Source organism: Pan paniscus, chromosome 7, assembly GCF_029289425.2.
Source record: "Pan paniscus chromosome 7, NHGRI_mPanPan1-v2.0_pri, whole genome shotgun sequence".
NCBI classification, from domain to species: Eukaryota; Metazoa; Chordata; class Mammalia; order Primates; family Hominidae; genus Pan; species Pan paniscus.
Genome location: NC_073256.2, coordinates 45,205,056 through 45,231,214, shown reverse-complemented (window position 1 = coordinate 45,231,214; position 26,159 = coordinate 45,205,056). Strand labels below are relative to the sequence as shown.

General features: G+C 43.4%; 1 protein-coding gene across 1 annotated transcript in view; it reads left to right on the top strand.

Moving 5' to 3' along the window:
- The window catches only part of ADRA1A (adrenoceptor alpha 1A), a 189,784-nt gene extending 167,010 nt beyond the window's left edge, over positions 1 to 22,774 (top strand). The window contains exon 3 of the mRNA XM_063606673.1: positions 19,156 to 22,774. Coding sequence (XP_063462743.1) covers positions 19,156 to 19,221 — 66 coding nt within the window. The 3' untranslated portion in view covers positions 19,222 to 22,774. The remainder of the gene's footprint in view (positions 1 to 19,155) is intronic.
- The last annotated feature ends 3,385 nt before the right edge of the window (positions 22,775 to 26,159 follow it).

Here is a 26,159-nt window from a genome sequence, read left to right as displayed (position 1 = left end):
GAGATTTCTGCCAGTGTCTGTGAATACTCCACCTAGAGGGCATTTGAGTTTGCTACACACTTAAATACATTTCATCAGTTATAGTCACTTCTTGCTTCTTACAAAAACTTTAAGAGCTAGATTCACATTGCAGAGCTGCTGCTCAGGCTTTCAAGATTGAGAAAAAAAACTAAATGCTGTTATTCAGAAACCAATAGCAGACAACAAGAGAAATATTGGGGTGTACCTGTGTTGTTTCTTGCTATCACTGGTACTGAAGCTGATGCATGATCAAAGCTTCATTTCCCTGCTTAAGTGCTGCTACCATTTTATTCACAGGAAATACACATGTAGGAGATGCTGGTGAGGATTCCTTCAAGTTTTGGGGAGAACTAAGCCACCCCATGTGATTAAATTCATATCCTAGGTATTGAAAATGATGGATGGATATTTCTTCTTTTTCTTTTTTTTTTTTTTGGACACTGAGTCTTGCTCTGTCGCCCAGGCTGGAGTGCAGTGAGTGGCGTGATCTTGGCTCACTGCAAGCTCTGCCTTCCGGGTTCATGCCATTCTCTTGCCTCAGCCTCCCAAGTAGCTGGGACTACAGGTGCCCGCCACCACACCCGGCTAATTTTTTTTGAGGCCTATTTTTTTTTAGAAAAGCCAGGAAATGTCATTCTACTGACTCTTCTGATTCCTTTTTCTTCCTCCAGTTCAGGACTTTCAAGGCTGCTGTACTTTGCTTTCAAAAACTTGAAACAAGTAGCTGTTGTGATTCGTTGACATTTTATAGATAACCATTCCAAACAAACTCTTGTAGTTTAGGGCTAGACATTTTGAAGATTTCTGTCAGTACTCACTACAGCAATCGCTAAATTGCTTTCAATTGCATCATGAATACTTCGTTAAGGCCAGTGCAAATCTCACAGTCAAAATGTTAATTTGCTTACAGGAAGTGGACCTGAAGCTATTTGAAAGAATTCTCAGAAAGAAGAATCAAAAGACACAGTCTCCAGTGTCCTAGTTCTAATCTTAGGAAGTGAAAGCACAGCTTCAATGCTTCATGCCACCTAAACCAGGAACAAAGGCAATTCACAAGCAACTCGGGAGGCTGAGGCGAGCAGATCATGGGGTCAGGAGCTCGAGACCAGCCCGGCCAACATGGTGAAACCTCGTCTCTACTAAAAATAAAAAATAAAAAAATAGCTGGGCATGGTGGCGGGTGCCTGTAATCTCAGATACTGGGAAGGCTGAGGCAGGAGAATCATTTGAACCCAGGAGGTGGAGGTTGCAGTGAGCCAATATCGCACCATCGCACTCCAGCCTGGAGGACAGGGCGAGATTCATCTCAAAAAAAAAAAAAGAAGAAGAATATTAGATAGTGACCACATTTTTAAGAAGTGAAATTGGAGTAAGTAGTGAGGGTCAGGAATCAACGAGCATAAAACTTGGCTAAATTTCAACCCTGGCCTTACAGCATTGACAGAGGAAGGTTGCTGACACTGTTATCAATGTTTAGTACTGGAATCTCTTGTGCTTTCAACTGGTTCTCATAGACACGTCATAGGATTCACCCCAGAGAGACTCTATGAACATAGAGGAAATCCACCCGAGAGCAAATGTGGCCCCGTCTGTATCATTAAATCTAATCAGCCCTTACCAAGCTGAGAGAGTGTAGAGAGAAACTCTGAACTCTCCTCCAACAGTTAATATTTATAAATGAGCCCCCAACTCCAGTTCTCACAAACTAAGTGCTATCAGAGGTGTAAGTGTCAGTAAAGCAGTTTCTATAATATTTTGTGGCACTTCAGCCATAAGCATAGTCACCAAGCACAGACACTTCCAAACGTTGATTTCACAGAGCTTCAAGTTGAAAGGAATCCATTTCAGGTGTCCCATGGAGGTGTACTTTCTATGAGGAAGGCAGGGGCTTTTGGCTGAAGAAATGGAGGAGTTTGTTGGTGCACTCTAACTTGAACTCATCCCTGACTTCCACAAATATGCACAGAAGCTTCTAAATGTTTATCTGGATTTCTAGAACTGGAATTTAAGTTCTACTTGAAAGTCCTAGCGATCCACAAAAGCAAACAATCCAATAGTAGCCGTTTGATTTTTTTAATATCAAAATAATAATAGTTAGCAAACAAACTCATTGTACTTAAAAGCTGGCTGCAGTGAGCATTCAGAGGAGCTTCTAAATGGCATCTCATGCCATCAAAAACTAGAAGCAAAGCTCTGAACCCTTTGCAGTCCTCCCTAAAGTGTCAAGGAATCCACACCATCAATTCCTTGTATTTTCACATACTGCCAAAAAATGTCATAAGACTATGATTTTCTAGCAGGGGAAAGAAAAGGCCTCCTGTAGCATTGAAAATGTCTTCTTGAGACTCCATTAAGCAAAGACCAACACTCACTGTGTTTCCTGTGAACACACCTGTGTTAATTATACGGTTTGTTGAGTGAAATGGAGTTAGCTGACATATAACTACATTTTCCTAACTGTATCACTTTCTGACAGATGGTTACAAACTTCACTTTCACTGTCTAGGAAGTGAATTAAGCAATAGAGCTTGTATGACTTGTATGAGCTTGTATGAACTAGAGTTCTGTAAAATTCTTATAAACAAGCTGAGGTTTGCAATAGGCTTCTCAAATGCTTCCAACCTATCCGCATTAATGCAATAGCACATTTTGAGAGGTGAAGTGTCTCAGTTCTCCTTGACATTGCAAAGAATTCTTACCTTTGCATACAGAAAGTCCAATTATAACTAATAAACTGGTAAGAATTTGCTATGTATAAGTTTTTAGCAAGAAAATGTATTTATTAGAGATTTAACAAGTATAGACAGAAGTATACAAATACTACTGTCAGATATGAGGACTGAAATCAACATGTTGACACCAGTGGCCTTCCATTTTCCTTTAATCAAGAGATCTACTTTTTGTTTTCATTTTGTTGTTGTTGTTTTTATTTTGAGCCTCATAGCAGGTGCAAGTAAGGCATTAACAGCCCTGGACACCCAGCATTCAAAGAAGCCTTCAATGTGTTGGCCTGCACTGTTTAGGGCCAGCTTCAAAGCTTCTCCAAAGCTTTGCAAACTACACACCAGCTACTCCATTCAAGTCTCCTTAAAAAATTGTTTTCAAAGTTCTGTGCCCTCTCAAATGAAGACATTGACATATTTTGTTTGTCCAACAGCCCTAACTAAGGTGAGCCTTCAAAGAAGCCTCTAGATATTGTTCTCGCTGGCCAGGCAGAAAGCACAGGTGCAGGAGGTGGCTCACTCAGTCCTCATGGGACCTCCAAGAAATTCACTTTCATTCACCCTGCGAGGCATTTCTGTAAATTGGACTTATAAATGCAAAACATATATAAGGCAGTAAAACAAAGGATTACCATGCTACTCGATTAGTCGTCAGCCACAGCCTCGTGGACTCCAACTAAGACTCCCCGGCCTTTTTCTCTTGGCCAAGGAATAGAATGCAAATTGTGCTCCTCTAAACTTTGCAACGTGTGTAGGAGTAAACTGTAGGGATGGTGGACCAAGGGGGAGAGGACACAGCATGAGACAGGGCTAAGTGTACTAAGTACTAAGTAGCCCTAAGTAGTACTAAGACCCCTATCAGTACATAGGGGCCAAACCGCTGGACATGTGGGATTGAACATGTTAGCTACTGTAATTGAGATTAGTTCTAATGGTCTGCTTGGCTGGGAGATTATAACTTAGTGGTAGCCTATATTCACCAAGGTTGGGATTCCAGAACTTTCCTGGTATAATGTAAAGGACAGAGTTCAAAAGCTTATGGATATGGTAATGTTGGGCTGGATTTATCATACGCAACCTGTACACCAAGCCTCACCCCTTCTTCATCCCCTAAGAGGGCATTCTCTTGACTATGACACTGAGAATCACAGCAGTGGGCAAAGCAGCAGTGTCCTAGCAAAGCTCTCTGGGGCCCATCTCCCGGATCCCAGTGTGACCCTGTAGGATGCCTCTACTAAGATGGGCTCCCAGATTTCAGGAAGGAAGATGACCAACAGAGGCCAATGGCAGCACTTAACTGTCAGAGACAAGGTGGGCACATCTAGAGTGATGAGCAGCAGGAGCGACTTGGTGAATGGGATCCGCACAGATCTTTGGTACAAGGTGGCTCATGGATCACAGTGTCCCTGGGAATGCAGTGCATGGACAGCCTACTAACATAGCTCTTGGTCTGCAGAGTCGCCACAATGGGGAGTCTTGCATCACTCCAATGGAAAAACTTTCCTCCAGTTTCTAGACACAAGCCCTTTCACAGACCCTTCATTGAAGAGACGAAGTCACCTTAAGGAAGGCCCCTGCAACCCTGTCACAAGTATGTGCTGCTCCATGCCTTCTCCCAAAGGGTATGCAACCTTAAGAAATGGTGATCATGCACTAGAAAGAAGAATCTCTGGACCTTTTGTGCATTCCAAGACCCTAGCTTGGAACTGGTGCTTGCTCCCAGGGACCCAAAACATCCATGTGATCTACTAGTCAAAGTGGAAGGAATGGTCTAATAGTCAGCTGACAAATGGAGTTTTAGCTCAAGTCCAAATCACAGCAGGCCCAGTAGGTACAAGGACATCCCTACTATCACTTCTCCATGTCCCGGATGCACAGAGTCACCACACTCAATGTGGTATGCGGAATGCCCACGTTGGCTCTCTGATCCCTACGATGAGCACTACTTTCTATCTTAGCAGAAAGGCCTTGGAACATCCCCTCTGCTAGGATAGAAACCCAAAGCTTTACTATATCCCTAGGAGAATCTGCAGAAATTAAGGCCACCATCAAAGACTCGAAGGAAGAAGTGGTGATACTTATCACTTTGCTCATTTTACAGATCTGTTGAGTCTGTCAGGAGCAGACGGATCTTGGAGAACATGGATTATTGTAAACCTAAGCAGATGCTGCCTTCCCTTGCAGCTGCTGCTCCAGATGCCAACACTTTCCTGGAGCAAATCAGCACAACTCATTGCATCTGGTATGTAGCACCCAATGTGCCAGGTGCTTAGTTCTCTTTCCACCCATTTCCAAGGAGCATCAGAAGCCATTTGTTTTAACTGGCAGAATCAACAGTATGCTTTCCAGGTTTTTTTTTTTTTTTTTTTTTTTTTTTTGCCTCAGAGTAGAGATCTTAACAGTCTTTACATCCTACAAAAATCATACTGGTCCACTATATTGGCAGTGTTATGCAGATGAGACCTGACGCACAGGAAATAGTGACTTCCTTGGATACCATAGGAAGAAGACAAATGCAGGCTGGAGGATGGGAGATGAGTCCTGAGTCCAAACAGAGCATATTGGGGTATCCTATTCAAAGTGAAAATTGTTGTACCTTTCTCCTCTTATCACTGAAAACAAGTTGCTGCTATCTGGTGGGTCTCCTTTTCTAATTTTGGAGGAAACATATCACATTAAATGTGCTATTTTGACCCATTTACCCATTAGGCTTCCAGTATTGAACAGGGACCAGAGGCGAGAAGGTGTCTGCAGCAGGTTCAGCCTTCAGAGAAAACCACACTGTCACTTGGGCCTTATGACCCAGAATATCCACAATGCTTGAAGTTTCTATGGAAACTAGCAATGCAGTGTGATACCTCTGACAACTGCAGCAGGGCAATTGTCATGCAGGGATCTAAGGTTTAGGAGCAAAGCCTTGCCCTCTTCTTCAGGTAATTATTCTCCTTTTGAGAAGTGGCTCCTGCCTTGCAACACACCTGATAGGGACTGAATACCTGACCATGGGACATCATATGGTTATGTGGCCTGAGCGTCTCATCACAAATGGGGTGCTGTCTGACACAGTGACTCATAAAGCAGGGGATGTACAGGACCAGAGCTGGACACTTCCAGGTAGAAATGGCTAATGAATGAAGCTCAAGCAGGTGCAGAAAGCACAGGTGACCTGCATGAGCATCTATCTCGGACTCCCTGACAGCTGCTCCTGTTCTTGCATCTTCTCCCTCAGTCCACTCCTACAACCTCATGGGGAGTTCCTTCCGACTCATTGATTGAGGAGGGAGGAAGGCTCTGACCTTTCTTACAGCTAGTTCTGCACAATATGGGAAGTGGACTGCTGCTTATTGTAGCCCAATCAGGAGTGCCCCAAAAGACAGAAGGAGGAACTTCAATCAGTACATCTTAGAAGAGGTAGCCAAAGGTACAGTTACACTGACTCATGGGGAGTGGCTAGTGGTTTGGCAGTTTGTTAGGGACTTGGAGAGAACAGGATTGGAAAATTAATGACAAGGGCATCTGTGGCTGGATCTCTGAGAATAAGCAGAGGTAGTGGAGATATGCATGCCCCGTACGAATGCTCACTCTAGGACATCCACTGCAGTGGAGGCTCTTAATAACTAGGTGGATATGAGCTGGCCCCCTTCCCAGCAACCCAGTTCTTGCTCTGCACACACGATCTCTGACTTATGATGGTTTGACTTAGGATTTTTCAACTTTATGATGGTGCACAAGTGACAGGTATTCAGTAGAAACTGTATTCCAAGTGCCCATATAACCCTTCTGTTTTTCACTTTTACCACAGTATTCAGTAAGTTACATGAAAAAAATAAAGTTAAAAAAAAGTTACACTTTATTATAAAGTAGGCTTTGTGTTAGATGGTTTTGCCCAGCTGCAGGCTAATGTAAGTGTTCTGAGCGTGTTTAAGGCAGGCTAGGCTGAGCTGTGATGTTCAGTAGGTTATGTATATTAAATGCATGTTTAATGGAGTGCCACCGCAATGGAGTGCCATTTTTTTTCTGATGCTACAGAAAAAAGGCACAGACCTTATATCTTTCACAAAAATTAACTCAAAGTGGATTATAGACCCAAATATAAAATGCAAAACTATAAAATTCCTAGAACGTAGCATCAGAAGAAAACATGGCACTCCATTGCGGTGGCAGCAGTTACTACAGCGTCTACCTTCTTTCCAGACTTCCAGAGCCAGCCTCATGTGCCACCTCAGAGACACCAGCAGCTGCTGGGCAGGACCCCCTTCTCAAAGATCTGAGCCCCAGCTGCACAGAGACCCTCCACCAAGCTCCGTGTTTTGATCATCTCACCTCTTCCCTTCATGGCTTTCTGCTGTTTCAATTCTCCAGCCCCTGTTAGGGCAATTCCCTGTATTAAATTTTCTCTGTTAAAACAACTAGTTTAGCTTCTGTTTCCCTGACTGGATCCTCACAGATATTGAAGCAAAATTTATTTATAAGCATGCAACTAAGAAACAGCCAGCAATATGCAAAATGAGGACATCTGTTCTGGTGTGGCAAGTTCATGGCTGCTTGTTTATCTCTCTTCAAATATTTCTAAAGTCCTGTAGTGATGCAGTTTGGTAAGTCCACTTCCTTTTCAGAGGACAGCTTGTACCCAGGGCAGGCTGGGTACGACTCCTGTGTATAATGATGGGTAAGGAGACCAATTTATGTAACTTCACTGGTAATTGCCAGATGGGAGGAGAGAGAAGGCAAGGGCTAGAAGAAAAGGTAAATAGCACACAGAGAAGATGCTATCTAATGGATAGAAAAAAAAAGTGTTTTCTGGTAACAGAAAAACAACCCCACGGTTCAAAGAGAGCACAGCCTTTTATTGTATTAAAAGTTGTTTTTCTTTCCCTGCCATATGGAAGTAGATGGGATACACAAGCAAACAGGGATACCCAGGCGGAACAGGCTGTGCATCCAGGAGCATTCTGCAAGGGAGACAGATCTCACCTGCCCCTTCCTAGGAGCGGGGATACAAGCATTGGTGTCCTCTGTTGGCCAAGACTGTGAAAATGCAGCTCCCTAAGTGTTATAGGCTAAATTGTGACCCCCTCCACTCCCCTCACCAAAAAATTCATATGTTGAAGTCCTAACCCCCAGTACTTCAGAATGTGATTCTATTTGAAGATCAAGTCTTTAGATATGTAATTAGGTTAAAATAGGGTTATTCGGATGGAACCTAATCCAATATGGCAGACGTCCTTAAAAGGAGCGATTAGGACACAGACATGCACAGAAGGATGACCTCGTGAGGACAGGGGGAGATGGTGGCCATCTATAAAGCAAAGAGAGAGGCCTCAGGAGAAACCAGCCCTGCTGGCTCCTTGATCTCAGACTTCCAGCCTCCAGAACTGTGACAAAACAAATGTCTGTTGTTTAAGCCACCCAGTCTGTGGTACTTTATTATAGCAGTCTGAGCAAACTAATATTCTGAGTCCCTGATTACTTTGGCCACAGCCCCTCCTGCTGCAACCCCACTCCAGAAAAAAAAAAAGGATATTTTGTTTCTATATAAGGCTGTGTCCCCAAATCCCCATCGGGTCTCCTGTCCTGGTGAACTGGGCTGGACAAAAGCACCCACTGCAAGGACTTGGCCCCAGGTCGTCTCAAGTCCAAGGTTATTTCCAAGAATAAGGACCACAGGGCAGTTGGCATACAGGGAAATCAGGCAGATAGGGTTTCAGTCCTAACCACAGCACTCGTTGCATGAGAGGGCAAATCAATCCCTTGCAGGCACTTCCCGAAAAAAAGCCCTAACTCCCAGTCTGGCTGTATTTGGAGAAGGGGCATCTAGGGAAGTAATTAAGGTGAAATGAGATTAAGTGAGGGCTGGGGTAGAGGAGGCCTGATCTGATAGGATTATTGCCCTTCAAGCCTTCAGAAATAGAATCAGCCAGAACATTGATCTCAGACTTCCCAGCCTCCAGAACTGTGGGAAAATACACTCTTTGTTGTCGAAGCCCCCAGTCTATAGTAGCTTGGGATGGCAACCAGATCTGACTCATGCACCTACAGGGGTAAATATATAGGGGATTAAATAAAACACACCTGAACCAGCTCCTGGTATTCAGTGTATACTAGTGATGATTATTTTAAAATCTAAGACTAGTGGATACAAATGAAAGGTGACTTTATTTTCTAGGGTTTGGAGTTACCCAAAATGGAAGGAAATGCCTTGTATGTATGACAGGTGGGCACCGCGAAGATCTCAGGCATAGGCCAGAGAATCTATGGGAGGGTGTTGTCACAGAGACAACTCAGGCATCAAAAAGAGATTGGAGAACGTGTGTTTTAAACTCCCTTTCAATCCCTAGAACTTTTGAAAGTATGCACTGAGGCTGGGCATGGTGGATCATGCCTGTCATCCCGGCATTTTGGGAGGCCGAAGCAGGCAGATCACCTGAGGTCGGGAATTCAAGGCCAGCCTGGCCAATATAGTGAAACCCCATCTCTACTAAAAATACAAAAATTAGCTGGGCGTAGAGGTGTGTGCCTGTAATCCCAGCTACTCGGGAGGCTGAAGCAGGAGAATCACTTGAACCTGGGAAGCAGAGGTTTCAGTGAGCTGAGATGGCGCCACTGCGCTCCAGCCTGGGCCACAGAGTGAAACTCAGTCTCAAAAACAAAAAACAAAAAAAGAAAGAAAGAAAGTATGCACTGGGATTTTAAAGTCTCTCCAAGCTGCCTTAATGTTCATTTTCTCTGGATAATATATCTTCAAACCTATAAAGTGATGGTCAATGCTATAAACAATTATCAGAAAAGGTATATTTGTTGAACTATCCTTATTTTATTTTGATTTGTATGCTTGCAGCATTGCAAATTCTACTCTTTCAGCTCCTTCACGTTCCTTTACTATTGTTGGAGCAGATTTTTCACAGACTGCCTCCTGCCTGGTGATACAATAAAGTCACACACACACACACGCACACACACACACAGAGAGAGAGAGACAGGGAGAGAGCGAGGCCAACAATAGCTACTCCGCGGTTTCCTTCAACAGTCTCCAACACAGTAAGGCAGCCCTTCCAAATCCCACCCTTTTTAGCTTATCGTGGGAAATTCCTTCCCCACCTGAGGCACTGCACAGGCGTGGACGGTTGATTTATTAACAAATGGGGGTGTTCATCAAGGGGCACACTCTTAGCCCCAAATATGTCTTGACATTTTCCTTATGCTGGGAGATCCCTGCCTGGCCTGCCTCCTGGGCCCCCATCACCCCAGCCGAGTGTGCGCCTGCCTATAGGACATCCGTTTAGGCAGCACAGAAGGACATCTGGACATAGGACACAATCGTCACTGAGGGTCAGAGTTGGGTCCCCTTCCCTGCCCAGTTTTCTCCCCTTGAGAAAAGCCACAAACAAAACACTCTAGTGAGAGAACACCTTCCTTTCTAGCGTCTCTGGCACATGCAAGCTATTTGGAAGTAGCAATTCCTTTGTGCATGTTTGGGTACCTGTGAATTTTGTCAAAGATGAACAGTTGTCTGTGTGTGTGAGGTTGGCTACTCTCATGGATAGCTTCCTGCAAAGACCCAATCCCCCGCCATGGGAACCACGGGGAGGCTAACCGTGGACTTGGAGTTTGTGCTGGAGGCGCCCTCTGGTGGACAAACAGAATGCTGACTCTTGGTGTCTGCAAAACTGCCCTAAAAACTATGAAATCATAATTTTTTTAACACTCTATTTTAAAACTATATTAAATCCATTTGAAAACTCTAATAAAATGCGGTATACTTACATCTATTCCAAAATTTACTGCTACGTGTATTTAATGTTATTAAAGTAGCACAATGGCTAGGAATGCAGGATTTAAAGACAACCCAGTAGATAGGAACGCAGGATTTAAAGACAACCTAGTAGCTAGGAATGCAGGATTTAAAAACAACCTAGTAGCTAGGAACACAGGATTTAAAGACAGCCTGGGTTTGACTCCCAGCAAAGTCACCCTCTAGCTGTATAAACTTAGGCAAATTATTTAAACTCTCTGTGCTTCGGTTTCCTAATCTATATACCTCATACTGTTTTGTGATCATTAAATGGGTAAATACATGCAAAGTGCTTAGAACAGTACCTAACACTAAATAAATGTTAATTCTTTACCTTAAAAGATGCTGAGAAGGCAGGTGTCTGATTGAAAGTCACCTTCTCCAGAAACCTTCCTTGATTAACCTAGGGCCCAGCTTTAAAAAGTCCCGTAATTACGCAGATTCCTACCTTTGAAACTGACATAATCTTTGTATCACCCTTCAGTAGGTGTCCCCTACCCCCATCTGCAAGTTCAGCAATGCAATTCATAATGAGGTATGTATACCTTACATTCATAATGTATGAGTGGAATCATACAATATTTATGTTTTTGTGACAGGCTTATTGCACTCATTATTCATGACTATCTTCAAGGTTCATCCATGTTGTAGCGTGTATCAGAATTTCATTTCTTTTATGGCTGAATAATATTTTACCATATGTATATACCACATTTTGTCTCAGTACTGAGGTGAACCTGCATTTTTTGAATATTCTATCTGATGGCATATGAATTATGAGATTTTTACTCTGTTTTATGGGAATAGAATTATTCCTGATAGTGAATTCATGGGCCTAAGTAATGGCTGAGGTGGGAGGGTTGCAGTGAGCTATGATCACATGACTGCACTCCAAGCTAGACAACAGAGTAAGATTATCTCTTTAAAAAAAAAAAAAAGAAAGCAAGAAAACCAGTGTTTCATATATTTTGTCTAGTTTGAAAGTCTTTTTCAGGTGGGAGTATACATCTTGTTCCTGTACTCTACCTTGGCTGGAAGTGAAAGAGGCCCCAAATACATGGTTTCTCCATCATGGGTTCCCAACCAAGGCACTACTCTCATCTTGGACTGGATAATTATTTGTGTGGAAGGTTGTCCTGTGCCTTGTAAGATGTTTAGCAGCATCCCTGGCCTCTGCCTTCTAGAGTCAAAAGTGTCCACCCCCAGTTATGACAACCAAAAACTATATCCGGAAGTCACAAATGCTCCTAGCAAGAAGGGGCAAAAATTACTCCCTGGTTGAAAACCACTGCCCTAGACTTATGTACACACCTGTGTGTGTGCACAAGCCCGTGCACCACGGGGTAGAAAAGTTTATGCTGTGTGTTCAGGGGGCAATAATATATAGAGGCCTGGCCAGAAACAATGACTCATATCAGCAATCCTAGCACTTGGGGAGGCTGAGGCGGGAAGATCTCTTGAAGCTAGGAATTAGAGACTAGCCTGAGTAACATAGTGAAACCCCATCTCCACCAAAAAATTTCAAAATCAGCCGAGCATGGCAGTGCATGCCTGCAGTCCCAGCTACTCAAGAGGCTGAGATGGGAGGATCTCTTGCACCTGGGAGGTCAAGGCTTCAGTGAGCTATGATTGAACTACTCTAGACTAGGTAACAGAGCAAGACTCTGTCTCTCAAAAAAAAGAAAAGAAAAGAAAAGAAAAACATGCACAGGTATGTTTATTGCAGCACTATTTACAATAGCAAAGACATGGAACCAACCCAAATGCCCATCAATGATAGACTGGATAAAGCAAATGTGGCATACATACACTATGGAATACTATGCAGCCATAAAAAGAATGAGTTCATGTCCTTTTCAGGGACATGGATGGAGCTGGAAACCATCATCCTCAGCAAACTTACACAGGAACAGAAAACCAAACACCACATGTTCTCATTCATGAGTGGCAGTTGAACAATGAGAACACATGGACACAGGGAGGGGAACATCACACACGGGGGCCTGTCAAGGGGTGGGGGACAAGGGGAGGGAGAGCATTAGGACAAATACCTAATGCATGCAGGGCTTAAAACCTAGATGATGGTTTGATAAGTGCAGCAAACCACCATGGCAATTATATACACAAACCTGCATGTTCTGCACATGTATCCAAGAACTTAAAGTAAATTTTTTAAAAAGTGAGAGAGAAAAAGGAGGGCTGGTTGAAAATCTATTTAAGAAGCAATAAAATACTGATTTCTTACTTCCCTGTGCATTGCAGAGCAATTGGCCCTCCCTTTCCTTAGAAAAAGACTGAAGAAGATGACACAGTGTTTCTGTACTGTTGGACATAAGGCATAATTCAGGCCAGCAAGATTAAGGAAAGAGCCAGCCCCTTAGTTTCCAGGCATGAATTTGAGCAGCTAAAGAGGAAAATATTAAAGATACTCTCATAAGAGCACCGTCAGTTAAACAGCCCGGCTCAGTCATTTTAGAGTGACACTCAGATTGACAAGTCCCACGTATGACCTCAAAGCTTCTAGCAAACATTCCAGTACCTCTTAAATATGACCAAAAGCAAAGATTGCCAAACATCTGAGAAAAGCCTCTAACATAGAAGATAAAGATTAAAAAAAAACTGAAAAAGATCAATATAGAAGAAACAGATACTATTCAAGAAGAAGAAAGCCTGAAAAAGTAATCATTAAGACCCTCAAAGAGATTTGAGGGCATTACAACCGTGAAGCAAGAATGAAAGGCCTGACCAGTGGTTGAAAATGGATTTGCATCATTGTGGAATTTCAAAACACCAGGCACATAGTGATCTTATGCTTCCAGACGGATCGATTAAGATAAATTATCTGTAATCAGCATGGCATTGGAGCCTGTAAAACACCAACACTAAAAACTAGAAGGTAGTGGAGTGATGTCTTCAAAACGCTGAAGAAAAGTCATTTTAAAACTAGAATTCTATGCCCAGGATTCCTTTATGCCATCTGATCTGTGGTATTTTGTTATCACAGTCCAGCAAAATAATACACCAGTCAAAATATCAATCATGAGGCTGGGCACGGTCACTCATGCCTGTAATCCCAGCACTTTGGGAAGCCAAGGCGGGTGGATCACCTGAGGTCAGGAGTTCGAGACCAGCCTGGCCAACATGGTGAAACCCCATCTCTACCTAAAAAATACAAAAATCAGCCAGGCGTAGTGGCAGGCGCCTGTGATCCCAGTTACTCAGGAGGCTGAGGCAGGAGAATCACTTGAACCCGGGAGGTGGAGGCTGCAGTGAACCGAGATTGTGCCACTGCACTCCAGCCTGGGCAACAGAGTAAGACTCTGTCTCAAAAAAATATACATTTTTTTATTTATATAAAAATATAAGTATATTTTTATTTATATAAAAATATAAATATATATTATATATATATCATGGTTCAAGGTAAAGACATAGTCAGACGTGTGATGTGCAGTGCTGCCTCTCTACTTCTTTTAAGTTAGGTGTGGTCATATGACCTGCTTTGTCCAGTGAAATGTAAGCAGAAGTGACGTGTGTCATTTCAAGGCATTCACTTTAAGAGGAAGGGCACAATTTGCCATATGTGGTGCTCATGGACGCATGAGAAATAAACATTTTTTGTGTTAAAATACTGATAATGTTGGAATGCAACTACAGTAAACCTCTCTTGATTAATAAAGAAATTGGTACCTAGAAGAGGGTTGCTACCGTCACAAAAACTTAAAAATATGTGGCACTAACTTAGCAGTCGAATTATTGGTACCAAGGAAACTGTTCATGGAAAGTGGAAAGAAAGTGATCCATGTTCAGCAGTAGCGAAACATGGCATTGCCCTCAATAACTTGGAAAGCCAACAATGAGCCTAATGGATTTTAAGGTCTAGAAGAGGTGGAAACCAAAGCATTAGTTGTGTATGTTGGTTTCTGCACATTTCATCTGACAATGGACAGCAAGAAATAGAGGAGCTCGCAGAAAGCATTTGACTGTTTACAAGCATGAAAGGGAAAAGAGGAAGTTCAGAAATTGGGGACTTAGAGAGTTTTAAAAAACCTATTGCTTTTCAATCTCAAACAGGAAAAGCTAAAACTAAAAAATCCTGTGGTGACTGGGGTTGATTAAAACTCACTTCAAGGGCTAAGTCAAGTGTATGGCTATCACGTTCACGGTGGAAACGGGTAAATGGTGCTGGTTAAAAGGTATAAAGTTCCAGTTAGACAGGAAGAATAAGTTCTGGAGATCCATTGTACAGCAGGGTGACTATAGTTAATAAGGTTGTATTATATACTTGAAAATTGTGAAGAGATTAGATCTTAAGTGTTCTCACCACAAGAAAATAAGTGTGTGTGATGATGGATATGGTAATTGGCTTGATTTAATCATTTCATGAGGCATACATGTATCAAAATATCACATGTACACTGTAAAGATACACAACTTTAATTTGTCAATTATATCCTAACAAAGAAGGGGAAAATAGATACACATAAACAAATAAATAAAGTGGGCCTACAAAAGCACCATGAGGAAGGCTATCAGCACATACAGTACTGTTGCATCCAATACAGCGTGATACTTCCAAATGAGCTGCCAGCCCAGACTAAAATAGCCTGCCCCCCTCAGCCTCAGCCACTTGCCTGTCTTCCCAAAGTGGCCCTAGCAATAGTGCGTACCACTCCCACGCTCATAAAACCCCAGCCACTGCCACCACTACTCCACCTGTTTTTTCTCATACATTTTCTTAAGATATGATTCACATACCATAAAATTCACCCCTTAAAATGTACAATTCAGTGGCTTTTAACATATTTACAAAGTTGTGCAACCATCACCTCTAATTCTGGAATATTCTCATCACTCCAAAAAGAAAGCATGCACCCATTAGCAGTCACTCCCCATGGTCCTGTAACCCTACTACTAGATATGCCCCAAGAGAGTTGAAAACATATGTCCCCACAAAACCTTGTACATGAATAAACATTATTCATTCATAATAGCCCCCAAATGGAAACAACACAAATGCCCATTGATTGATAAATGGACAGGCAAAATGTAATAGATGAATACAATGAAATATTGTTCAGATATAAACAGAATAAAGTACTGATGCTGCAACACAGAAGAACACTGAAGACTTTCTTCAAAGTGAAAGAAGCTGGATACAAAGGCCAAATATGAAAGTTTTGTAGACAGAAGAAGTGGGGCCCAAGTGACAGAGCAGAGCAAATCTGCACTTTTGTCAGATTGGATGCAAATTCTTGAACTCCTAAGAGCACAAGCAGAGCCAACAAAGCTTACTTTAGCTGTAAGGAAACAAGTAAAAAGAGGGTGGTAAGGAGAACAGGAGATGACGCCACAGCCAGAGAAGGGTTTGTGAAGCTCTTAGGGGCCCTGTGTTTGTTTGCTAGGGTTGCTGTGACAAAGGGCCCACAGCCTGGGCAGCTTAGACCACAAGAGTTTATTTCCATTATTTATTTATTTATTTTTTTTTTGAGACAGAGTCTTGTTGTCACTCAGGCTGGAGTGCAATGGCTCCATCTTGGCTCACTGCAACCTCCACCTCCCAGGTTCAAGCGATTCTTCTACCTCAGCCTCCTAAGTAGCTGGGACTACAGGCACCCGCCACAACGCCTGATTAATTTTTGTATTTTTAGTAGAGACAGACTAATTTTTGTATTTTTAGTAGAGACAGGGTTTCACCATATTGGCCAGGCTGGTCTCAAACTCCCGACCTTGATCCACCCACCTCGGCCTCCCAAAGTGCTGGGATTACAGGTGTGAGCCATGGCTCCTGGCCCACAGGAGTTTATTTTCTCACTATTCTGGGGGCTGGATGTCCAAGATCAAGGTGCTGGTAGGGTTGGTTTCTTCTGAGGTTGCTATATGGCTTGTAGATGGGCATCTTCTCCTCTCTGCCTCTTCACATGGTCTTCCCTATAGGTGTGTCTGTGTCCAAATTTTCTCTTCTTATAAGGACACCAGCTATATGGGATTGGGACCCATCCTAATGAGTTCATTTTACCTTAATTGCCCCTTTAAAAAGAGCCTATCTCCAAATAGTCACATTCTGAAGTACTAGAGGGTAGGGCTTCAATATAAGAATTTGGAGGTGGACACAATTCACTCCATAACAAGTGCAGAAGTGTGCAGAGTCAGGGGAGCCAAGAATTCTCAGGAAGTCCCCTCAGCTTTGAGCCACCACTCCTCCAGAGGGGAGAGACTCGAGTGGTATTTTTCAACACAATAAGGCATAAACACATTAAGGTGTTTATGTTACTCCAACAGAACCCATCTGATCGCTGTCAGCTGATTTGTGACTTGGGATGACAGTCCTCATGATCGAAGCCAGTGTTCCTCACACTGTCACATGCATGCAACTCTCTTGGGGAGCTTGTGAACACCAGACTCTGATTCCATAGGTCAGGGTGGGGCCTGAGACTCTGCATTTCTGACAAGCTCCCAGGGGATGCCTGTACTGCTGAACTGCAAACCATACTTTAAGACACAAGACAGTAGTTCTCAACCCCAGCCATGTTAGAATCTGGATGGCTTTTGAAAATCCCGAGGTCCAGCAATATACCAAATCAGCTAAGTCAGAACACTGATTCCCAGGGCCCAGGCATCAGTATCTGTAAAGTTTCCCAGGTGACCACCCCATCTGGGAAGTGTGGAGCACCTCTGCCCGGCCGCCCCGTCTGGGAAGTGAGGAGCGTCTCTGCCCACCCGCCCATCGTCTGGGATGTGACGAGCGCCTCTGCCCGGCCGCCCCATCTGGGAAGTGAGGAGCGCCTCTGCCCGGCCACCCCATCTGGGAAGTGAGGAGCGCCTCTGCCTGGCTGCCCCGTCTGGGATGTGAGGAGCACCTCTGCCTGGCCGCTGTGCAATCTTCCAAGTGTGAAGTGACAGCCTTTCTGCAGGTGTACCCAACAGCTCGGAAGAGACAGCGACCATCGAGAACGGGCCATGATGACGATGGCAGTTTTGTCAAAAAGAAAAGGGGGAAATGTGGGGAAAAGAAAGAGAGATCAGATTGTCACTGTGTCTGTGTAGAAAGAAGTAGACATAGGAGACTCCATTTTGTTCTGTACTAAGAAAAATTCTTCTGCCTTGGGATGCTGTTAATCTATAACCTTACCCCCAACCCCGTGCTCTCTGAAACATGTGCTGTGTCAACTCAGGGTTAAATGGATTAAGGGCGGTGCAAGATGTGCTTTGTTAAACAGATGCTTGAAGGCAGCATGCTCGTGAAGAGTCATCACCACTCCCTAATCTCAAGTACTCAGGGACACAAACACTGCGGAAGGCCGCAAGGACCTCTGCCTAGGAAAACCAGAGACCTTTGATCACATGTTTATCTGCTGACCTTCTCTCCACTATTATCCTATGACCCTGCCACATTCCCCTCTCCGAGAAACACCCAAGAATGATCAATAAATACTAAAAAAAAAAAAAAAAAAAAAAAAAAAAAAGTTTCCCAGGTGATTCCAATGTGCAGCTGAGGTGGAGAGCCATTTTCGTTGATAAATTCCCACCATGCAAGAGTGAAGGAGTTGGGGAAAAACGTAATTCTTCCACCTGCAGCCCCACAGTGCCCCCCCCACCACGGGCAACTTTGACACCAGGCAGTCCTGGAGGTGGCAGCCAGTGACAGAGGTGCTGAAAACAGGTGGTTTCCAGTATGGGTGATGGAGCTCCACCAGAGACAGAGGGGCTGACTCGCACCAGAACCCATGGGAGGAATCTCGGAGACTCCCAGAAATAACTGAGGGGGCACTGGAAGAGGCTAAAGTCTCACACCAGCACATGAGGAATATGAAGTTGGCAAAATGAGGGTGTCCATTTTAAAGTGACCTCTTTCACACCCACAGTCTGGGGAAGTAGGGGGATATTCAGTTACATGAGGGCCAAAGATCTGGGCAATCAATACAGCAAATGGAAATGTGGTCATAGACAGCAATCAGTGTGTCCACTGAGAGCTTGTCCAGCATTCGGGGGATGTCAAAGGGTTCACCAGGAAAAGGCTTGACTGTCTCTTCTGCAAAGTGACTTAAGGATTATGACAAGGAGAACTGTCAGGCTTTCTCGTTTAGGCTCATGCGGATGCTGGCTTAATCCCACACAACCCCAGTTCTATGCTTGGGAAAAGCATACATCAATGAACATGTCTCTTTCTCAGTACATCTGGGCAAATACAATGGCCCTTCTAACACTCCCCATATGCAGGAACTTTCATCATAAGAAGGCTTAATTATAGCAAATGGAAGATCAAATAGGAAGTCTGCAAACCTTAAAAGGAAACTGTTTCCTCCACATATCAATGTTCTAAATACCATTATGCTGCCCTCGGTTGCTGCATGAATAAAGGGTATTTCTGGCTGAGATCCTCCATGTGAAGACCTCACCTGAACCTGAACTGTTTCCTTTGCTCCAGGCTCTCTGGCCTCAATCTAATCACCTGGAGCCATGTTCCTTCACTTTTTGGGCTTCCTCAATCCTAGAACCTGCACTAGAACAACACAACCAAATCCTAGGACAAGCAGGCAGGAGTGGGAAGAGGGTGGAGGGACTCCTATTTCTGATATGCCAATGGCATTTCAATTTTCTTTCCTTCTCCTTTTCCAGATTTTTGAACTAGAAGCCTTCTGCTCACCCTCGACTTGGGGGCATACAGAGAACTTTCTACAGTGACCTGTATCCTTCATCTAGTAGGTGATCACTTTGTATTGTGTGATGTACAAATAGTTCATTCAGGCTGCTATACAACAGGGTACAAAATACCTTAGACTTATAAACAACAGAAATGTATTTCTCTGGGGGCTGGAAATTCTATGATCAAGACACTGGCAGATTCAGCATCTGGTGAGGGCTTATTCTGTGCTTCGAAGATGGTGCCTTCTTGATGCATCCTCACATGGTGAAGGGCAAAAGGGGTCCCTCAAGCCTCTTGTGTAAGGGAACTAATCCTATTCATGAGGGTGGGGCCCATGACCTAATCACTGCCCCCACCCCCGCCCCCACAAAGGCCCCACTTAACACTATCACTTTTTGTGGTTCCAACATATGGATTCTGGGGACACAAACATTTGGACCAAAGCACACACCATCCCTGGGCATGGAGGATAGGACATGTGGACACCTGAGCATATGGGCCGCGTGAGGCCAGATAAAACCCTGGTCTTAGCATCTGGAATTAGGGACACATCAAGTAAGACTTTGATCTGAAGGGAATCCAACAGTCAGGTCATGAAGAGTTGAGGTCTGTGTCAGACCAAGGCAAAGCCACCTGCAAACCAAACTACCAGTGCGTCACAGAGGAAACCAGGCTCAGAGAGGAGAATGGTCTACCTGGGGAGAGGGAGGCAGAGCCAGAGATGCATGATTCCTGAGAGCAGGAGAGGTGTCCCCGCCCTAGGCCAGGCACAGCACGGTGGCTCACGCCTATAATCCCAACACTGTGGGAGGCCAGGGTGAGAGGATCTTTTGAGCGCCAGGAGTTTGAGAGCAGCCTGGGAAACACAGAAAGACCCTATCTCTACCAAAAATTGTTTAAAACTTAGCCAGGTCTGGTGGCACATAAGTGTAGTGCTAGCTACTCAGGATGCTGAGGTGGGAGGATTGCTTGAGCCGAGGAGTTTGAAGCTGCAGTGAACTATAATTGTGCCACGGCATTCCAGCCTGGGAGACATAGCAAAGCCCTAAACCTTGAAAGAAAAGAAAAGAGAGAAAAGGAGAAAAGGGAGAAAAAGAAAGAAAGAAAGGAAGAAAAGAAAGAAAGAAAGGAAGAAAGAAAGAAAGAAAGAAAGAAAGAAAGAAAGAAAGAAAGAAAGAAAGAAAGAAAGGAGGGAAGAAGGAAGGAAGGAAGGAGAAGGAAGGGAGGGAGGGAGGAAGGATGGAAGGAAGGAAGAGGGGAGGGAGGGAGGGGGAGGGAGGGAAGGAAGGAAGGAAGGGAAAGAAAGAAGTAAAGAAAGAAAGAGAGAGAAAGAAGGAAGGAAGGGAGGGAAAGAAAGAAGGAAAGAAAGAAAGAAAGAAAGAAGGAAAGAGAGAGAGAAAGAAGGAAAGAAAGAAAGAAAGGAAGAAGGAAGGAAGGAAGGAGAAGGAAGGGAGGGAGGAAGGATGGAAAGAAGGAAGAGGGGAGGGAGGGGGAGGGAGGGAAGGAAGGAAGGGAAAGAAAGAAGGAAAGAAAGAAAGAAAGAGAAAGAAGGAAGGAAGGAAAGAGAGAAAGAAGGAAGGAAAGAAAGAAAGAAAGAAAAGAAAGAAAGAAGGAAGGAAGGAAAGAAAGAAGGAAAGAAAGAAAGAGAGTCTCAGTTTTCATGAAGCCCAGCCAAATTTTATGTCCTTGCCTTGGAGTCCTAGGAGAACATAAGCTTTAAAATCAGCTTCCTTGGAGTAAGGGCTCCCAGGAATAGTGAGCTGTTGGCCTGGAATGGAGCACCAGGGAATTTTTCCTCCCTTCCTCCTGTGTGCTCCATCCTTCTACCCCCTTCCAAACCAAGGCAGAGACCCAGAACACTTCCCAAACATCAGATGCCCTGTAGGGGGAGAATGGGTTCTCCTCACTGCCTAGGATACTTGCTAAGCTGTGAGAACTTGCAATTCTTGCATCTGATGCCCATCTGCTTGCATCAGAGCACAGCACAGTAGGGGACTCCTGGGGTGACTGACGGGTGTCTCTCAAAGTTTAACAGATCCGTGAAACATAGAGACACACATACTTCTTGCCTAAATACTTCTGACGTTGGAGTCTTTCTGGAGCAGTCCACAGCTGCAGGACAAAGGACAGAGCAGTGCCCAGGGATATATAAGTTTTCTATGTTCCAGTGGACACTGCAGAAGGTACCCAGCCCAAGAAGGGGCCAGTTGTCATGGGGGGATGCAAGCCAAGAGACTGTAGGGTGTACGCCAGAGCACAGGGGCTGAGTGTGCAAGATACCAGCCACACAGTGTACCCCTCATTCAGGGACATCAACAGTGTATCTCCCCCAGCCCACAGGTCAGTCTCTGAAGAAGCCACACCTGCACCCCATGGATGAGCCAGAATTTAAATGCCTGCCACAGAGAATGTCTTCACCATCCTAAGCCAGTGTTAGCTAAAAGCAAACTATAGCACTATAGCATTTAAGTTTAAAAAAAAATACTTTTTGATCCTTTCTTCTAGCCTCCCTTTCCCTTCCTCTGACCTTGAAAACAACAGAGACAAAAGGAAGTGAGGGAAAAAATAAGAAATAGAGAATGTGACCATGCCGCCTTCCTCACTGTGAATCCTATAATGGGGCTGAATTGTGTCCCCCAAAATTCCTTTGTTGAAATCCTAACTCCCAGTATCTCAGAATGTGACTGCATTTGGAGATAAGGCCTTTAAGGAATTAACTAATGGAAAAGGAGGGCATTAGGATGGACCCCAATTCAATATGACTGCTGTCCTTTTAAGAAGAGGAGATTAGGTCACAGGCACACACAGAGGGATGACCAAGTGAGGGCACAGGAACACGGCAGCCATCTGCAAGCCAAGAATAGAGGCCTCGAGGAAACCAACCGTGCCAGCACCTTGATCTCGGACTTCCAGCCTCCAGAACTGGGAGAAAACAAATTTCTGTATTTTCAGCCACCCAGTCTACAGCACTCTGTAATGGCAGCCTGAGCAAACTAAGACAGTTTCCAAGCCGGGGATCAGCCTGGAATTGGGAGGGAAGTTAACATGTGGAGTTGAATGTGGAGTTTGGGGCTGGTCTTTTCATTTGTAAAATTAGGTGGTAGTCATCAAAATGGGATTTGGTTTTGGTACTTAAAGCAGCCTAAGTGTTACATGTCATGTAGGACAAGGGTTCCTAATCCCTGGGCCACAAACTGGTACTGGTCAGTGGTCTGTTAAGAACTGGGCCACACAGCAGGAGGTAAGCAGTGGGCAGGCAAGCATTATTGCCTGAGCTCCACCTCCTGTCAGATCAGCAGCAGCATTAGAGTCTCACAGGAGCATGAACCCTATTGTGAATTATGCACGCGAGGGATCCAGGTTGCACACTCCTTATGAGAATCTCATGCCTGATGATCTGAGGTGGAACAGTTCATCCTGAACCATCTCTCCACATCTCCTGTCCATGGAAAAATTGTCTTCCATGAAACTGGACCCTGGTGCCAAAAAGTTTGGGGACCACTGATGTAGAAGATTCCATCAAAGAGCAGGAAGGAGACCCTCAGAACTGCTATCTCTGAAGCCGGTCTTGGAGGAAACACAAAGTTACTTTCTGTTTGGGCCCTGTGGCAGTCAGTCTATTCAATAAAACCATTACACTTAGAATAATTTAGTGTCTTTCTTTTGACCTCCTTTCTCTTCTGAGTCTTTCTCCGCTAATTACATATTTTCAGAAATCCTTTTGCTCATTTTTCCTGATTCTCACAATTCTTTAAAAAAAAACGGAATTTTTAAAACATAACTTTTAAAAGCTGAGTATTCTTATGTCATTTCTGAATTTTTAGTGTTTGTCCATCATAGGGTAAAAAGACTTCCCATCTCAACAAAATTTTTCGTGAGTAATATCCTATTGCAGTATAGTTTTCCTCGCTTATTTCAAGCCACTGTTTAGTGAAGCATGTATTCAATTTACACAGTCGTTTCAGGTGTGAATTATCTGCCTGGATCTGGACAGCAGCCTACTCTTAGCCATGAAAAACAACGATGCTAGCTTGTTGGTGGTGATCAATTTCAGTGACACTCCCTGGATGAAATGTATCCTAGGTTAGAGTAGCTAAGGCTCATCTATTGTGAGCAACACATTCTGATTAACTTTTCAAAGCAAGAGTACAGAGAAGCTTATTGGGAAATATTAAACAAACTTTAGAATCAAAAGAAGAATTATGGAGTTAAACGTTAGGAAAGATAAATTCCAGGGGCATAAGAAGCAGGAATATACCAAACTGTTTCCTGTACGCTATCGCTGAACTCCAGTAACTTTCAAACCCTTTGCCTCTCTGTTCAAGTTTTGAAAGTCTTTTAAAAAGAGTAGATTTTTTTTCAGATTTTGGTCAGGGTTTTCTATCTCTGGAGAGCCTCATGCATAGGTCTTGGAGTGCTATTGTGGGTAGAAATCGACTCGCCTCTAAGTGGGTAGAAATCTACATCATCTCTAAGATGTGGAGATGATACAAATGTCCAATAAGCACAGGAAAACATGCCAAAATCACTAATCATTCACAAAATGCAAACAAAAACTACAATAAATTATACCATTGGATATAGCTATTCAGATGGCTATTGTCACAAATATAAATAAATAAATAAGTAAATAAAAGACAATAACCCCACTTTTTGATGGGGCTGTTTGTTTTTTTTTCTTGTAAATTTGTTTGAGTTCATTGTAGATTCTGGATATTAGCCCTTTGTCAGATGAGTAGGTTGAGAAAATTTTCTCCCATTTTGTAGGTTGCCTGTTCACTCTGATGTTAGTTTCTTTTGCTGTGCAGAAGCTCTTTAGTTTAATTAGATCCCATTTGTCTATTTTGGCTTTGGTTGCCACTGCTTTTGGTGTTTTAGACATGAAGTCCTTGCCCATGCCTATGTCCTGAATGGTAATGCCTAGGTTTTCTTCTAGGGTTTTTATGGTTTTAGGTCTAACGTTTAAGTCTTTAATCCATCTTGAATTGATTTTTGTATAAGGTGTAAGGTGTAAGGAAGGGATCAGTTTTCTACATATGGCTAGCCAGTTTTCCCAGCACCATTTATTAAATATGGAATCCTTTCCCCATTGCTGGTTTTTCTCAGGTTTGTCAAAGATCAGATAGTTGTAGATACGTGACATTATTTCTGAGGGCTCTGTTTTGTTCCATTGATCTATATCTCTGTTTTGGTACCAGTACCATGCTGTTTCGGTTACTGCAGCCTTGTAGTATAGTTTGAAGTCAGGTAGTATGATGCCTCCAGCTTTGTTCTTTTGGCTTAGGATTGACTTGGCAAAGGACATGAACAGACACTTCTCAAAAGAAGACATTTATGCAGCCAAAAAACACATGAAAAAATGCTCATCATCACTGGCCATCAGAGAAATGCAAATCAAAACCACAATGAGATACCATCTCACACCAGTTAGAATGGCAATCATTAAAAATTCAGGAAACAACAGGTGCTGGAGAGGATGTGGAGAAATAGGAACACTTTTACACTGTTGGTGGGACTGTAAACTAGTTCAACCATTGTGGAAGTCAGTGCGGCGATTCCTCAGGGATCTAGAACTAGAAATACCATTTGACCCAGCCATCCCATTACTGGGTATATACCCAAAGGACTATAAATCATGCTGCTATAAAGACACATGCACACGTATGCTTATTGTGGCATTATTCACAATAGCAAAGACTTGGAACCAACCCAAATGTCCAACAATGATAGACTGGATTAAGAAAATGTGGCACATATACACCATGGAATACTATGCAGCCATAAAAAATGATGAGTTCACGTCCTTTGTAGGGACATGGATGAAATTGGAAATCATCATTCTCAGTAAACTATTGCAAGAACAAAAAACCAAACACCGCATATTCTCACTCATAGGTGGGAATTGAACAGTGAGAACACATGGACACAGGAAGGGGAACATCACACTCTGGGGATTGTTGTGGGGTGGGGAGAGGGGGGAGGGATAGCATTGGGAGATATACCTAATGCTAGATGACGAGTTAGTGGGTGCAGTGCACCAGCATGGCACATGTATACGTATGTAACTAACCTGCACATTGTGCACATGTACCCTAAAACTTAAAGTATAATAATAATAAATTTTAAAAAAAAGACAATAACAACTGTTGGCAAGAATGTGGAGAAACTGGAACCCTTATGTGCCATTGGTGGGAATTTGAAATGGTGCAGCTGCTATGGAAAACAGTATGGTGGTTCCTCAAAAAATTGAAAGTAGGATTACCATAAGATCCAGCAATTTCATCTAAGTATATACCCAAAAGATTTCACAGAAGGCACTCAAACAGATACTTATACACCCATGTTCATAGCAGCATTACCCACAATAGCCAAAATGCAGAAGAAACCCAAGTGTCTATTGACCAACGCACGGATAAACAAAATGTGGTGTATACTCACAATGAAATGTTATTCGGCCTTGATAAAGAAGGAGATTCTGACACATACTACAACATGGATGAGCCTTGAAGATATTATGCTAAATTAAATAAGCCAATCACAGAAGGACAATGCTGCATGAGTCCACTAATATGAGATAGCTGGAGTAGTCAAAATCATACAGACAAAGTGGAGTGGTGATTACCAGGAATGGGGGCCAGGGGGAAGGGGGAGCTGGTGCTTAATGAGGACAGAGTTTCAGTTTTACAAGATGAAAAAAGTTCTGGAAATGGGTGGTGGAGATGGTTGTACAAGAGTGTGAATATACTTTATGCCATTGAACTGCACACCTAAAAGTGGTGACATGCTTAAAAATAAAATAAAATAGAGATGGCTACTAAGAGGTTAAGTCACAACCCTGAAGCCAGGAGATATTCTCACTTGAAAGGCCCCAGGTTCATGTTTTAATTTTCAAATACACAAAGGGGACCCTAAGAAACAGGCAACAGGAGGCCGGGCGCAGTGGCTCATGCCTGTAATCCCAGCACTTTGGGAGGCC